General features: G+C 35.4%; 1 protein-coding gene across 1 annotated transcript in view; it reads right to left on the bottom strand.

Moving 5' to 3' along the window:
* The window catches only part of LOC121867031 (signal transducer and activator of transcription 5B-like), a 93,353-nt gene that overhangs the window by 15,217 nt on the left and 61,233 nt on the right, over positions 1-16,903 (bottom strand). The window contains 1 exon segment of the mRNA XM_042366773.1: positions 12,703-12,825. Coding sequence (XP_042222707.1) covers positions 12,703-12,825 — 123 coding nt within the window.

Here is a 16,903-nt window from a genome sequence, read left to right as displayed (position 1 = left end):
CCCTTTTGAAAAAATCTCAAGAATACACCCTGCAATTTATGAAAGAGCTGAAGGAATCACCCTGTATAACATTAATGATTCACTGCATCTCTAAGAAAAATAATAGATATGACCAATATCAATATACAGTCATTTTTTTTTTCCAGAATAAAATACCAGATATTTTGGACCAACTTGAACATTACTGAGGATACACGCCAAGGATAAGTTTACCTTATAATCCATTCTTCACACATTGAAAATGGCGAGATAAAATGCTAGGAGAACCTGATAAAGGAGGTCTTGTAAACTGAGTCAGGTGATAGATTCTGCAAGTGTATCTTCCATATCCCTGTGTGTCATAATTGATGACTGAAAAATGGTTGGCTGGGAACTCATCTCAGAAGAGAAATCATTCCTACTACTGGCACTTCAAAGACTCGGATTTGGGTAATGCTAAAATTGGTTGTGGCATGTCTCAACAAGACAATTTTGACTCATTTAGGGGAAAGGAGTAACCAATAGCAAAGAAATAGAATTACTACACAAAAGAAGACAGACATAATTGTGCTGCTTGACATACAGAAACAATGAGTATGGATTTAAGAACTCAGATGTTTCACATTACCCAAAAAAGATATACAATTACCAAAGTCTACAGACACCCGTACATATGTTATATACCAATTTTGAAATTACACAGACTAATTAACTTCAAAAATACTGGTACACATTGGTATATTCTTGACATTTATTAAATTAAGAGAGAATTAATTAATTGTGTAACTCTAGCACCACTTCACTGTCCAATTAAGATCCTTACAAGAAAGTTGAACTACCTAAAAGTGTTCCTATTAAAGAATACAATAATTATCAACCAAATGTTAATGCAATAAAATTCAACTGTTACGCACCAGCACCAGACCACATAATTTGCCGGAAAATGATACTTGTCAATTACCACAGCTCTTCTTTCGAGACATGATTAAATGTTGCTACAGTACCACAAAACTTATTTTTCATGCAGACACTCAAGAGCATGTTGAGCACTGCATTCTTGTCTATTCAATAAATGTTATTACTCATTAATCGGGGAGTGTCAATTACATTATGTAACGTCTTTCAGAAACAAACCATAGATATAAATACCAGAACAAGATATACCCCTGTAATAATAAATAAATAAATAAATAATTAAAAAGGTAAACTACTCCACACTGTGCCAACCACTTCCATCTTTACTGAAATTAGCCCTACACTTACTCCTGTAGTCATATTACTATTGTCTTAGATGAGGGCAATTAATTAAGTGTTAAGCACAACTAAAACCTACCGCACATACACAGCTAATTAATACACAGGTGTATTATTCCTTTAGTAGCTAAATATATTATCTTTTTTCTTGCCGAGACAAACAATCCCATAAAAAACACCTCATTACCTTCTCTTTCAGGTTTACTTATAAAATAATAGTCATTTAGAAACCAGAACCTCAGATAAACAAAACCTTGATCAAAATAATCAACACACAGACAAGTAATAAAATCTAGGCAACTCCACAGGTCAAATGGTATACATTATATCAATGCAATACTACTGGTTATACAACAGAATCTTAAATGAACATTATAATTACAATAAGAAATATATTTGGTCTACAAAGAGGAACATCAAATAAGGAGATTCAACAAGTAACTCTTAAGTAATTTTTGGCCCTCAAAAATATATATGAAGGAACCTTTCCTTACTTTCAAGAAGACAAGTATAAAACTTTAAGAAGCTTACAGGTACTGTTTAACATACTGTATACCAGAACAGCTTCATAATGCAAGAGGAGCAGATGCCCCCTCTACAAAATAATATATAAAATATTCCAGGAAATAATCAACACTGATGTGTTATCATTAAACTAACACCTTAGGAAGCAACTCATACAAATTCCTGCCTACGTCTTTAACAGTCTGAGTTACATATTCCTTTGCTCACTAACGGCATCAAGCACTAAAACTTTATGACGGCACCATTTGAGCATCGAGTTATATGGCTAAATTTTTGGAAACTACTTTTGTAACAACACACCTGACAATAACACACAATAAGGACATTACAGTCATCTGTGACTGACACACAAATCTGAGAAAAAATGGTCTGATCAAATTACACTTACCAGTAGATACTTTGATTATTCTTCATACTAAAAATATAAGTCTCACTCATATGTCAGTCAAGTGTCTTGTATTACAAAAGTTATATGGGGAGGTCTTTGCCTTGTAAATAAAAAAAAAAGGAGTCCAATGTGAACCATCAGTCAATTCTACACTTCCTTGAAGGTCTCTCCTTAAGTAGTTGGATATGTGCGTATGTCTTGATGAATCAATCTGGAGAGGCAGCAACTTGGAAAGACAGTGGGAATTATGATGGACACAAAGGCAAAGATAGCAAGGGCTTATTTTCTTTCTTTCTGACACCATTGTAAAAACTGTAACGTGCTGCACCATTGGTTATGTGGACATCACATAATTTTTTAAAAAGTGCCACAGTGATAGTGAAACCTTCCCATAAAAAATTATTCCAACAATTAAGAAATTTGCTTTTGTTGAATAATCCAATATAATGCAATAAGATGTTCTTTACAGTTTATATGTAAGCACACCAACAAAACTCACAAATCCTTCTTATTAAGAAGGATTTAGTAAGAGAGTTCTGCAATATTTTTCAAGAATTTTTTTTAAAGCAATCATGAGTACAGAGGGGTACAGTTTACAAAAATATTTGTGATGTACTCTAAGGGTGCTTTTTTTAAATATTCACAATTACAGCACACAAGTACACATGCTAATATACTACATCCACAGTTTGCCACACAAAACTTTAATGCAATATCCGATATGTAAAAGTATATCTCATGTTTATCTCAACAGTGAGCTGGGCACATTTACCCCAATAACCATCAAGTGATGATTCAAACAGCTTGTCACCACAATGGACTGCTGCTGGCAATTTTGATCTTTCTTGTGCATAAGAGTAATAATATTTGATGAAAATGGTGGCTTTAGGGAACTAATTACAGGTCGGTCACTCCAACCTACGGGAAGTCTGAGAGGACATTGGCAGCATCAAATAAAGGAGAATCCAACGAAGGCTTTTGGTCACTGTAAAGGAATTATATCACCATTCAGACACATTGAATATAACCTTAAAAAGGTGAAACCTGATTAAATACACTCTGCCCAGAATAAACCAGAAAAAAGATTAGGCAAATTACATTAGTTACAAAGTTACAAGATTTTCAACACTCAGACAGATTATACCTCACCAGTAATTCAAGAATTATACAATGAATATACAAAACCTATCCCACTGACAATGATAATTCTATATGACCAACCTCAGAATATTATGTACATTATATCACATGGCTATCCAAAAATATCAAGCTGTAAAAGAACTGTGAAAGACATTAATGTAAATGACTTTACATACAGGTTTATACAATGAAGTCTTCCTTGGCATTTTGCATGATTCAATAATATATCCTGTTAAAATATTATCTCACATAAATTTTCTTAAACAAATATGTATCTTCAACTGTGGATTACTTGTCTGAGTGGGTACAGTGCTGGGACTTGAATTTGATGCCAAGAGTTTGACCTCCAGCCAGGGTGGTGTCCACACTGGTAAAGGAGCCTTACGACACATGCCCCATCCCCATCTCATGTATTAATAGGTAATATTTCGACCAAAAAGGTAAAGCAGAAGCAGTGAGTCACATTGGCAATGTCCTTCTTAAACCAAAAGCTATGGGTCATACTGTCTATGACTTCTTGGACACATAGATATCAGTCAATACTGCAGAAGAGCCATGGCTAAGAAGACTGATACTACATTACTGTGATAAAAGATTCAAACATTGCAAGACCCTATTGTTAACCTTCTGATGGACACTTCCACAGTGATACAACATACATTCAATAGTCACCCTCAATCAATAATGTTTCTATTCCCAGGCATACGAAACTTCAACATTCTGACTTACATAATACTTTATCATAATCATACAAAATGATTAAGCAGAGCATTTACAAGTCTGAATATAGAGGGGAGGCAAGCTAAGGGTTGGCAAAGAATAACATGGGGAGAGGTTGTGAGAAATACCTTTAGAGATAAGAACCTGATGAGAGAAGCTGCAAGAGACTGTGTAGCATGGAAACCTGCTTTCAGGTAATCGTAGGTAACCCATTCAAGTACGGGAAATGTCCGTAAAATACAGTAAACCCTTGTTATTCGCGGCTTCGACTATTTGCGGTAAGCAGATGGTGGCTAGTTCAAGCCTCTGCAGGAGTATTGTGAGTCACCCCCACGTGCCCACAGCATCTTTTCTCCTTTGTTTGTGCTCAACTTATGTCCGCGCAGTAGCATCTCTCGCGTTGTGCTCAAAATTTAGTGCTTTTTGTGCGAAATGGCCACTAAAATACTGTTTAGTGCTAGTAATGCTACTGCAGTGAAACATAAAAGGCAAAAGTCAGTAATGGCCCTTACCAAGAAGGTCCAATTATTAGACAAGTTAAAGGAAAAATGAACACCACCGCAGTTGGCCAGTTGTTTGGAGTGAACGAATCCACGGTGAGGTATATTAATCACCACTGAATCACCTTCTTCCAACATTGATCCTGATGATCTCCCTTTACTTCAGTAACCAGACTTCATATACAGGCATGCACAAATGTACACACAAATGCAAGATTCAAATTCTCTCATGAAAGCACTCAAAAATGAGCAACTACAATAAACAAATATTATAAAGCAACCCTTTCTTCCTCTAACTTCAAAGCAACCACTTAATCCTCCTTAAATTTTGGGACACAACCAGTTTTCACCATAAAAATTTTATAAAACCTATGGGCAATTTTCCAAGCACAGACCAGGCATTCTAAATTCAGTAATACACTTTATAAATGGACTACAGGAAAGAAAAATTATTTTAACCCAGTACACATATGTAACTGGATTTTGTGAGAGATTCCAGCAATTAAGGCTACAGTACCCTAATTGTAATGAGAGAAAGGGAGAAGTCAAAAGGATCAGGGAAAGGAGCACAACATATCCTTACCTCTCCCTTCTTATGATACGAGCTTTCAAGTTCTGTAACTATCATCAAAACAATAGATCAACTTTGCATCTGCAAGTTGTAATGAGCATCAGGCATGGGGCAATAAGTTTCAAATTTAACTAGTCAAGTTAAGTTCATTTACACTTTTTTCCAGTTAAGTTAACCTGATTTTTAACATTAACTAATTAAGATAAGATTTTTTCGATTAGGTTAAGTTAAGTTAAGTTAAGTTAACCAGTCTGTGTCAAATTTGCTTTGGGTAAATTTCATGAGGATTAAATAACTTAATATCCTGTAAACGTTTTCCAGAAGTCAATGAATACTGTAGTTTGAGTACCTGGATCACAATACTGAGTCAGGCAGTCTGGCACGCTACTTCCTTGGTATGAATAAGTCTTGAGATAAAATAATTATAAATTCTTGACTTTTATATTTTTTACTCAACAGTTTTTCACACGTAAATATCTTTATTATATCAGTATGCAAAACCAAGTTAGACTTTCTTACTTGAAAAATTATATCATGATAAGATAAGAATTCTGCATATCAAATAAATAATAATCACTGAAAGTTTAAACTCAAACTTTTTCATCACATACTTATTACACTTTATAATGGATACTCACTGGGTGCAAGGGCTGGTGAGTTATATATTATTTGTTATTTTTTCTAAGGAGTTAATTGATAATTAATCAAAGTTAATCAATTAATTTGCCAAAATTTTGATTAAGTTAAGTTAAACTATTATTTCAAAAGTTAATTAGTTAAGCAAAGTTAATTTAACTTAATCGTTAACTTGTAGAAGTTAACAATTAAGTTAATTAATTATTCCATGCCTGATGAGCATACAACTTCAAAACTTACTGTTATTAATTGTTCACACTGGGAATTTGTCATTTGGCAAATATTTAAGCAATTCCATTATTCCAAAGTTTTCCTGCCATTTACACAATCCTACCATGTTCACTACAATTACAGGTCTTTCCTAAGTCCAGACACATTAAAAGGATTGCAGCTATCCTTTCTCTAGCAATTTTCTAGAAACTATAATAGCAGAATCAGGTTCAATTATACATGTTCTTAATCAGAATCTTTACATTGTATTGTTCATGTGAATAAGCACCTCTTTATTTCTTAGCTGTCCAACTTACTCCAAATCAAATTAAAATTGTTCAATACAGGTATGACCTGACTGTTGCTAAAAGGCTTTTATCAATCCTCTATACCTACAATGGGGTGGAATGGTTGTGGAAAGGAAGAAAAAATAAAAGTAATGAACAGTATGTAAAAAAAAAAAAAAAGATACAGTTAACCCTCCTTTTAGGAATAATCTTCTACACAGTTCTGCAATGCATAATGGATATGGAAAAAAAATAATAATACAGAGGTAAATTCCAAAGAATGGAATTTTCCAAGAGCTCACTTTATGCCAAAAGCTGCTTGGTCTACTTGAAGCATCTTTCATACTTTGTTTACACTAGTAATGTGCAGCTTAACTGTGGCCATGCTCAGTTTAGACTAGTCATGTGCAGCTCAATTGTATCCATGCTCAGTTTACGTCAGTCATAAGTGGCATGGTGTTCGTCTGCTCATTTATCCCCTTATTTCACCATTTAATTAGATATCAATATGTTGCAAAAACTACCAAAAGAGAATGAAAGGAATACCACTGGATATGAAGTTGGCTGAGACTAATGAGTACAGATTTCCTCAGTGCCTCAACAATTCACCTTCATTCATTATGCTCTCTATACTGGATCATCTGAGAGACTTATCACCATCCAATTTTGCAACTGTAAAGGCTAATCCCCTCAATTGTGTATTGGTTCCTCTAAATTCAAAGCATATTCCAATGACACATTCTTGAAGCTAAACAACCAATTTCCTTAATCAGCTTATTTCAAATACTAACCACTCTGCTTCTTATCTTCTATTTTGTAATAACGAACATCCTGCAAAATACATTCTACCAAACCATATCCTCTTAATATATTTTTATCTTTATATCTTTCTAGGGTAAATTTTCCCCCTCCCTCACAAATGAAAAATCTCACACATTTCTTTATCAATCTCTTAAATACATTAATTTGTTTTGACTTCTCTTTATATATAACACATACCTTTACATCCAAGCACTTCTTACTGTAGGCTCCTTGTACACTTAAAGATAAATCGCCCCCCCCCCCCTTTTTCTTAGCTTCTCCAGACTTCTCACATTCCTTTATACAGGTACCTCATGATTTATGCGTGTTTGTTTTATGCCATTTAGAATAAAGAGCAAAGTCCATCTTCACCTTTTATTAATTTAATCGGGCTTATGTTTGAAATAACATGCCCATCGACAAACATCATCATTGGGTTGGCAGAGCGGTGGTGTGGCGTTGCCAGCGCCATATGAGAAGCGTGCGTTCACGTGGTGTGGGTATGCATATTCCCATCTTGTAGTTCCCAATGCATGGATACAGTCTTTAGTCACAGAGTGCTATTATATTTTGTGCTGCAGCATAGTGTATACAGTATCGCATTATGCCACCAAAGTGTCCTTTAAGTTCTCCTGGTACCAGGAGCCTAATGCCATCACTATTGAGATTAAGCTGGATATGCTCAAACATTATGAGAGAGGTGAATGAACAGCTGATATTAAGTATGTCCTTGGACTTAGTGAATCTACTTTACAGACTATTATGATACTACAGAGAAGATCAAGGAGAGTGCTAAGAGCGAAACATTAATCAGTGCATCGAAGATCTTGTATTTCTGACGTTTGATTATGGAGAGAATGGAACAAATGCTGAGCACATGGATCGAACACCAATCTCACGAATATGTTCCCCTCAGCATGTTTGTGATATGAGCAAAGGTATGGAGTATTTTATATTTCCTGGTACATGTATACTACTGTAGTTTTTCACTAATATAATATCAGTACTGTCTTCTTAATAACGAAACCCTCTAATCTCCACTAATTACATTGTTTGATTTATGCATTTTATATTTACACGACCACATTTAAGAATATACTTATTGCACAAATTGAGAAGTATCGGTATTTAAAGCTTGATAAAAACACACCCAAACATCTGAAATCTTCTACCATTTTTGGCTCCTGCCCAACAAAATCAATACTACAATGAGTGCCCATATATTCTCCATACTACTCACACTGTACAGCATGCCCTTCAAATTCGCGGGGGTTAGGTTCTCCAAATGGCTGCGAATAGCCATATCCACGAATAACATTTGATGATCGGGGTGGGGTTGTTACATTTTTACTCGTGTGCCAAGAAATGTATATTGCCTTTGTGTGTTTGCCCTTAGGACAATTATTTTTTTACCTGTAGAGTATTGTATATACAATCAGCAAATGCATTAAAAATGTGTGAGTCTACCCTTAAGTCTACACACACACACATATATATATATATACAATACAGGTAAAAGAAATTACTGTCTCTAGAACGAATGGCTCCATGTCCCGACCGCAAAAAATGCTAGCAACTTTAAAACTACCCTTAAACATTCTTGGGTACATCCACGGTGTCATCCGCGAATACCGGTAATTGAGGTCCGCGACTTAAAATTCCGCAAATTTGAAGGGCATGCTGTACTCTGCGCTTAGTAACATTCAATATCTTCCTCCTACTCCAAAATAATTCATCTATCCACCTTACACATAGTCTACCTCTCATCACCATTCAATCTCACCTCAAATATCCCTTATCTATAATTTCATATAGTTGACATGTTCAAGACATAGTATGATAAGAGACATGATTATGACACTGTGATTTCCTCCAGTAAGTTCATCTGTACATTCAAATTCTCATTGCTGTTTTGCTTCTTTGGAAAATCATTTAACTTTGTGTGCACAGTACATATATCTTACTACAATTTCCAGGCCTAGTTTTATTATGAGTGACAACAACTACTGCTGTACACTTATAATGCTCCCTCCCATATCTACTAATAAATCACTTAATTTTTCTATTCTTTTTTTCAATCAGCAAGCCTCTTCCCACTCTAGTACTGGGTGGCCAAAATCAAGAGCAACAAAGAGTGTCCCCCCACTTTTGGCATAATTTGTTCAATCTTGCTACAGTGTCTCCCATGCACAACACAGCACCGAAACATCTATCTAGTGTAGCCCTGTCACTTTAGACATCACTCCAGTGCTTCACACAAGCTGCACATCCATATTTGCAAACTGCTCAACACCATGTTTTCCAGTCATGCACAGGCATGCTGCTTCTGTTTTTTTTTTTTTTCATTTCAGCTTTTTTTTCCAAATGTTTCTAAAATTTTACTTTAATAAAGGGGTACTCGAAACATAAGGGTAAAAACGTATATTTAGATAAAACTTGGACTGATCTTTATAGTAAGCTATAGCCACAAAATAAGTATGTACAGTACTAAAAATGGACAGTTTTATATCTCAACACAACCAATCAAACTGTAAAATAAAATATGACATTTTTAATATACTGGACACTCCAGGCGGTCATAATTATAGCCACTGACCATTATAATGCAACCACAACTGAGATCTTACATAGTAGGTAGAATACAGTACTCCTATTGTGTTTCATCACACTCAAGTCAATCTCAATGCTTCAATAATGTGACAAGAATAGATATTTTGAAAAGAAATACTAAACATTGAAAAGCAATTAAAATTTTAAGTGAAACTAACATACACAATATGGTATTACTAAATTCCTGTAGCTCAATACTTAAAAAAAAATAATAAATAAATAAAATCACAAGTAATGCTCTACAAACCATGGATGCATGAATATGAGTAATGAGGATAAAGGTTAGACACTAGATGAAATGGATATGGTATGCTAAGTGAGTGACAAAGAGTAATAAATCAAGATACGTATATGGAGCGAGTAATATGGAGAAGTTAAAGGATATGTTGGCACCCATGAGACAAAATGAGTGTGATAAGCCAGAGGTAACTGATGTAGTGATCAAGGGACAAGTAAAATAAAATGTTGATTGTCATTAAGGTTAACAGACCAAATCTTATGTTTTCAGGCTGTTTCCCATAATAATGTGGGATGGCCAGAATCAGGAGGAAATAATTATTATTTTTTATTCGCTGTTATATATTGATTCATAATGTTTTAACAGATGTGTTCTGCTCTGGTATTTCCATCTACAACAAAGCAATACATATCTATCCGGTTTACCTTTATAGTTCACACCAATTAGCACTGCCTATCAGCAGCACCGTCCATCCCCAAAATATCATTATACCCCAGGGTTTCTAGTCATTCATACACATCACTCTTTCCACGCTGTTCATCCCACTCAATTCATGTTTATCCTTCATTCCAGTCTTTCATCTCCTTGATTTTCCCCTCTCCCTCCTACCATCCACCTCTTGAGAGTACTCTTTTGAACATGCTTTCACTTCCCTTTCTCTCACTATGACCTGACCTGTTCTCTACCACCTCTTTTATTTCCACATTTTACAGTTTCTTTTCTTATTCTCAGCATACTATTCACAACACATAGCACTTTCACACACATCATTTGGGTTACTTCTAAATATCAAACAATACTCTGATCAGAATAAAGGCTTCTTTAAGAATGTGTTATGGGTACTGCTGGAAGAGAAATATTTATCTGGACAACAAGAGTAAGAAGATGGTATACAGGTATCCCTCTCTATATGAACATTTGAGCTAAAATAATTCGCTTACAGTGTATGAATTTTCTATTCTTACACCTCTAAGTTATTCTCGCTTATACGAATATGGTTGCGTAATATTTTAAGGTTTAATGGTGTCCCAGGACGCCTGGAGTAGTAGAGGTCTATTGGCATCACGGTAGTGCAGCAAATTTTTTATTTCCCTGCCAAAAACTCATTCCCACATCCACTAGGCAATATTTCCCTCAGTACCACACTCACACACTTGTAACCCATAAACGAGTGATGAATGTACTGCATATAGTGTTGTTCAATTGTGAAAACATAGAGTGAGTTGATTATGTCTCATGTGGAATCCTACCATATTGGACCTTTCCTTATCTCATGGTCAGTTTGCACCCAGATGCATGATAATTCCCAGGGAGGTGATGAAGGGCATGACTCCACGACTTCTCCAACTCGGCAACAACCATAGGTGGTAAGTAGAGTGATAATTATGTATTTTCCTATTCACTAACATATATTTCTCACATTTCATAAGGCTAGAATGTTCATTTTATGATTTCCATTTTTTCCCCTTTTAATCTGTTTCTGGGTGGAGTGGGGGGAATTTCTTGGGTTTATTAGACCTTAAAGGTTTAACCCTTAGGCCCTGGGTGACGTTCCAGAACATCCGCTTATTTTCCCACCATTTTTTTTAAATTATTTTTGGAAAATTTGAATTTTTTCTCGATTTATCCCCACAAGGAGGAGGGTAAATGCCAGCAGCACCCTAACCCGGGGCTTAAGGTAATTTTGTGTGTGTGTGTGTGTGTGTGTGTGTGTGTGTGTGTGTGTGTGTGTGTGGGGATTGAATCTCATAGGTACTGTATTATATTGGGGTTTTCTTGTCATTAGGGAACCAAGCACTATTCTTCCCATATATTATGTTAATCAAGACACGAAAATTCACCTAATGAATGTTTTTTAAGGAACCTAACCCATTCAGAAAGCAAGGGATACCAGTATTCAAGAGTGGTAAACTGGACCAGTTATGAATTTGTGGTGCCAAGTGGTAAAAGATGCCAGCTGGGCTTGAAGGATGGGATGGATGTGCAAGAAAGGGTGTTGGAAATGCAAAATGAAAGATGGATGACATGATAAAATTAAGATAAAATATAAGATACTTTGGGCATACAGTCAGTGATACTATCTAACTCCTCAGCTTCCAAACACCCTTACCTTTATAAAATAACAAACCTCACTTCATGCCTGTATGGGATGGATAAAATACATGAAACCTTCTAAAATTCAACCTTCAATCATCACCAGCACCTTTAATAATACTTAAAAATAGTTTATGTATACTGTACTTTGTACTTTTTCAATTGACAGGAAAATACTCATTCAGTGGTGGAATTTTTCATCAGAATTAGTGTTCTTTTTATCAGGCACACCACAATACTGTACCTTCTGGAGTGTTCTTGTTTCATCTTTTGCCGTTGTACATTATCTTTGACATTAATAAAACTGTCAACACGATGTCAAATCATAACCCAAATAATATCCGGCTGACCTAGATGAAACATGACCAGTCAGATAAATGGTTAATAAAGGAAGAGAAAAGTATGTTCAACAATCTTTAGCATTATCCTACTCTGCCTCATTCTTACCAGACATCACACACCCAATCAACTGCAAATCTCGTTTATGTCCAAAGCATTTAAAAATACAGTACTTTATTGCTCTCATGATTAACTTTCTTACAGTATAAACTAGGGATTACACACTTCAATTTGCATATTGCCATTTCAGCAGTATATTTCATTGATACATTACCTGTGTATTTTGGCTTCATTAACTTTGAAACAGGTTGTTGCATTTCCTTTCACAAAAGAACAATAAAATAATTCCCGACAGAACATGTCTCTAAATACCTAAATCATTTATAAAATACTTCAAACTGTTTACTCACGTGGACACGCAGTCGGAGGGGTTAGAGCTGACGGACGGAGGGTCACCCATTCCAGTATCGTGTATTGGGTACATTGGTTGTGGTGTGTTAGGATAAGAATCCATTGATCCTGCACCTGACCATCTGAAAAAAAAAGTCATTTGAATTCAAATGATGCTGGTGAAGAAACACTTTCGTGTTTCTTGCTCACATTTGTATCCAGTACCTACACTTTATGATTACAAAATTAAATTAATAACTAACGATACACATGAAATCATATGGTGTTAACAGCAAACAGCTGCTCTCTCAGGATCCTTCATGGAAGGTTTTATGTAAATTCTACTTACTCAAAAGAAACCACCCTAATACCCTGCCATTACTCAGCAACATACCACAAGCAGGAAAACTAGGAAGCTATTTATGCTGGAATATGTTAAAAATAATGAAATTTAATGACTTGAGAGTAAATAGTGGGCAGCAATGCTTGGCCACCAACACTCAATTGTTCATACAATCCACTGTCATTCTATATTGGTGACTGCAGTACTCATAACCATATTTTTATGTAGCGATGTAATTTATAAAATATACAAGACGTGTATGTTAAGTTATGGAAAAAAGAATTCGGCAAGGAGTGTAAGCTCCTCCTGCCTCGCAATTAGACCGAAAAATTTATTTGTGGCGTGGAAAGAAAATCACCACCTCTATGAGACATTGCCAAATCTCGACCTACTCCAACCCTCCCATACACCACCTCCCTGCCTGCCAAATTCATTTTGTCCACAACTGCATGATCTGTGAGATATGAATGTGAATATTATGTCTGAAGAGTTTGGAATGATGCCTCTCTTTTATTATGTAAAAATGAGTTTGCTGTACATAGATATTCTTTGAATGACCTTTCTAAATTTCTTGGAATGCAACCCAATGCAAAGGAAGAGAGAGGCTTAAATCTCCATATATATACAGTACAGTATGTCTCTTTTCCTTTGTTCAATGCACCCTCTTTTTTACACCAACTCCAAGATTCCTTACCTATTGCACATGAAAATGATTCAATTGTTCTTTGGAAAATTAAGTAAATAATTCCTTCAAAAGCAAATATAAGAAAAGAAAGAAGAAAGGAAACCACTAACCAGGTACAGTGATCCCTCGGTTAATGAGATTTCGGTTAACGACTTACCTTCCATAAGATTCTTAACTTCGGTTAACGAGCAATCCCTCGATTAACGAGTTTCTTACGAGCCGACTTCAACAAGTTTTCGCTTGCATTTGGCGGTCCACCAGCTGTAGTATTAGTCCGCCAATACAGTAATCGGTTTTAGGGCTTAAATTCCTTACAATTTTAGTAAATATCAAGAAATTTATACTATTCAATAATTTTAAAAGTTTAATATTAACTTTTTTAGTCATTTTATCAATTATTGAACATAAGTGAAGGTAAAGAAACTAGTTTCTGGCGTGCCATCCAGCCTGTTAACACACCAGACAGGCGCTAGTCTCTCTCTGTTTTCAGTGGAGGTAACATCTTGCTTGAGACTCTCTTCAACTAAATGCATTTTTTCTGTGTTTCCAAGCAAATTATTGGTCATTTTGAAATTTATTTTACATATTGACAATATATAATGCAGTGCAGTGTTGATTTAAAGAAAATAATCTTGAATCACACCAAGAGAACTAAAATTTTATGGGTGAAATGGTGCCAAGGGGTGACTTCTCTTCCACCCCAATGCCTTCTCTTCTCCCTTCTCCTCCATCCCCATTCTAATTCCCATCATCATCATCATCATCATCCAGGAGCCTTGTACATACACACCTCAAAGTAAGTGTACTTTTCTACCTTTTTTGTTGAATTTAGGCAATTTTCGGTGAGCTGGAACCAATTACCCAAAAACCCATTGAAACAATGGTTTCGGTTAACGAGCAACCTGCTGGAACGGATTGTGCTCGTTAACCGAGGGACCACTGTAATCAGATACTGACTGGGTCTACCGTATATACCCGTGTATAGCACGAGTTCTTAAGACCAAATTTTTTGGCAAAAAGTTGGGGGTCGACCTCTATACGAGTAATAGTTTCGTTAGGTTGAAAAATATGTACCAGTAACTACCAGTAAACAATGGAAACGACGCACCACCAGCTGTGAGTGTCGGTACAGTTGCCAGGACAGATCTCTTGTCATCATAGCAAGCCCAAAGTGGCCAAATGCATGGTATGGTAGCACAGGACCATGTAAAACATTAAGTATTCATTTTTAAAAGTTTATTTATAGATACATAAATTTTTGTTAATTAAATTTGAAACATCAATCTTTGTTAATTAAATTTGAAACAAAAGAAAAATACGATACCTTATTTATAAATACTTTTATTAAAATTTTACATCACAAATATATTTTACCTTAACTGTGCCTGAATGAATATATTCTCAGATATAAATATGGAAATGTAATATTTTTGCTGAAATGACGTACGTATTACAGTGGAAAGTGGGATAAAATTGTGACGAATGGTTTTCAGTTAAAAAAACTGTTGTATTACAATAATATTCTATCCTAATTGACTTGAATAAATACTACAATACCATATTTCTGAATATTTTCATTAAAATCCATCAAAATCATTTTCCTTGTCATCATCTGCAGCACCAAACAGCTCCTCCCAGTCCTCTCCTTGAACAGCATCGTCATATGGATCAACACCATCATCAGCCATAGGATCATCAGTATCTTCATCCTCAATCACGCTCTCATTAGCCTCATAATCCCACAACAAGTCGTCTTCTGTTCCATCAAGACCATTCGAAATCCCACATTTCTTAAAAGATTTCACCATAATTTCTGGTCTGATTGCATCCCAGGCCTCTACAATCCATTCACATAATGTTGCTAGTAATGGAGCTTGGATGTTGCCTCCCTTTGTGTATGTCTTATCGCCTTCTATCATCCAGTTGTTCCACTTCACTCTTACTGCATCTTTAAATGGTTTGTTTATGGAAACATCCAGTGGTTGGACAAGACTTGTTAATCCACCAGGAATCACAGCTGTATCAGTGTTTTCCTTCCTAATCCCAGCAGTAACACTGTCAACAAGATGTGACCGAAACATATCCCACACAAGAAGACTTTTTGCTTTGCGCAGTCCCCCTGGTGTAAAGTTCCAGACTTTTTTAAGCCATATTTGTATGCCGCCTTCGTCCATCCATCCTTTCTCGTGCACATGGATGATTAAAAAAATGCTGTCTGACTTGCAACACTGTTGGTAGGGTCAGGTGGTTCTAACGGCACCTGCCAGTACCCGGTAATCAAATTTATAACAGTGTCTAACCTCAATTACTGTAGTTTATCTGATGTAGGCAATATGAAGTAAAAAATACCAGTTAAAGTGAGAAATTGGAAGAGAATAAACAAGAAAGATTTTGTTGGGCTATTTTTGGTAGGGCTGAGGGAGAGAGTACCAGCTGTTTGGTCTTTTTTGGCGGGAGAGTCACGCAAATAACCGTAGTACTGTTATTTGTTTGGTGTCTTCTGTATTTTTAAAAATGAATACTTGTAAATTAAAAGTACCATAACATTGTATTATATACAAACTTGTCATATTTCTGGAAAATAAGAAGCAAGAAAATAAGAATATACCGGTAAACACAATTAAAACGTACGCTAAAATTAAAAGCTGCTTAAGAAGGGCCGATGCAAACACAAAGCCTCGCGACCAGGGCTCTGCCGTATCAGCTAGACGGTACACGTGTTTTTCGAATCGTTTTCAGTTAAAAAACTGTTAATCACAAGTGAATTAGGATAGAATATTATTGTAATACAACAGTTTTTAACTGAAAACCATTCGAAAAGCGATTACGGTAACATCTTTTAAACGAAAGAAAGCGAAAGTCATTGTTTTTGTCACGATTTTATCCCACTTTCCACTATAATACGTACGTCATTTCAGCAAAAATATTACATTTCCATATTCTCAGAAATAAATAGTAGTTTTGTTGAAACGTGATGTATTTCAATGTAAATTAGGATAAACTACATGACGAAAACAAAAGATTTACCAAACCTTCCGATGTTCAAGATATGTTACTCGTTTTTTTAATAGTTTTCGGTTAAAATACTGTTATATTAGTGATATTCTATTCATACTGTGGTTGATATAATACATTTACGGAAATGTAATATTTTTTGCTGAAATGACGTACGTATTACAGTGGAAAGTGGGAT

The sequence above is a fragment of the Homarus americanus genome, unplaced genomic scaffold (assembly GCF_018991925.1).
Source record: "Homarus americanus isolate GMGI-L3 unplaced genomic scaffold, GMGI_Hamer_2.0 scaffold48226, whole genome shotgun sequence".
Lineage (NCBI taxonomy): Eukaryota > Metazoa > Arthropoda > Malacostraca > Decapoda > Nephropidae > Homarus > Homarus americanus.
The sequence above is the reverse complement of the archived record's forward strand: the minus strand, read 5'-3'. Positions and strand labels throughout refer to the sequence as shown.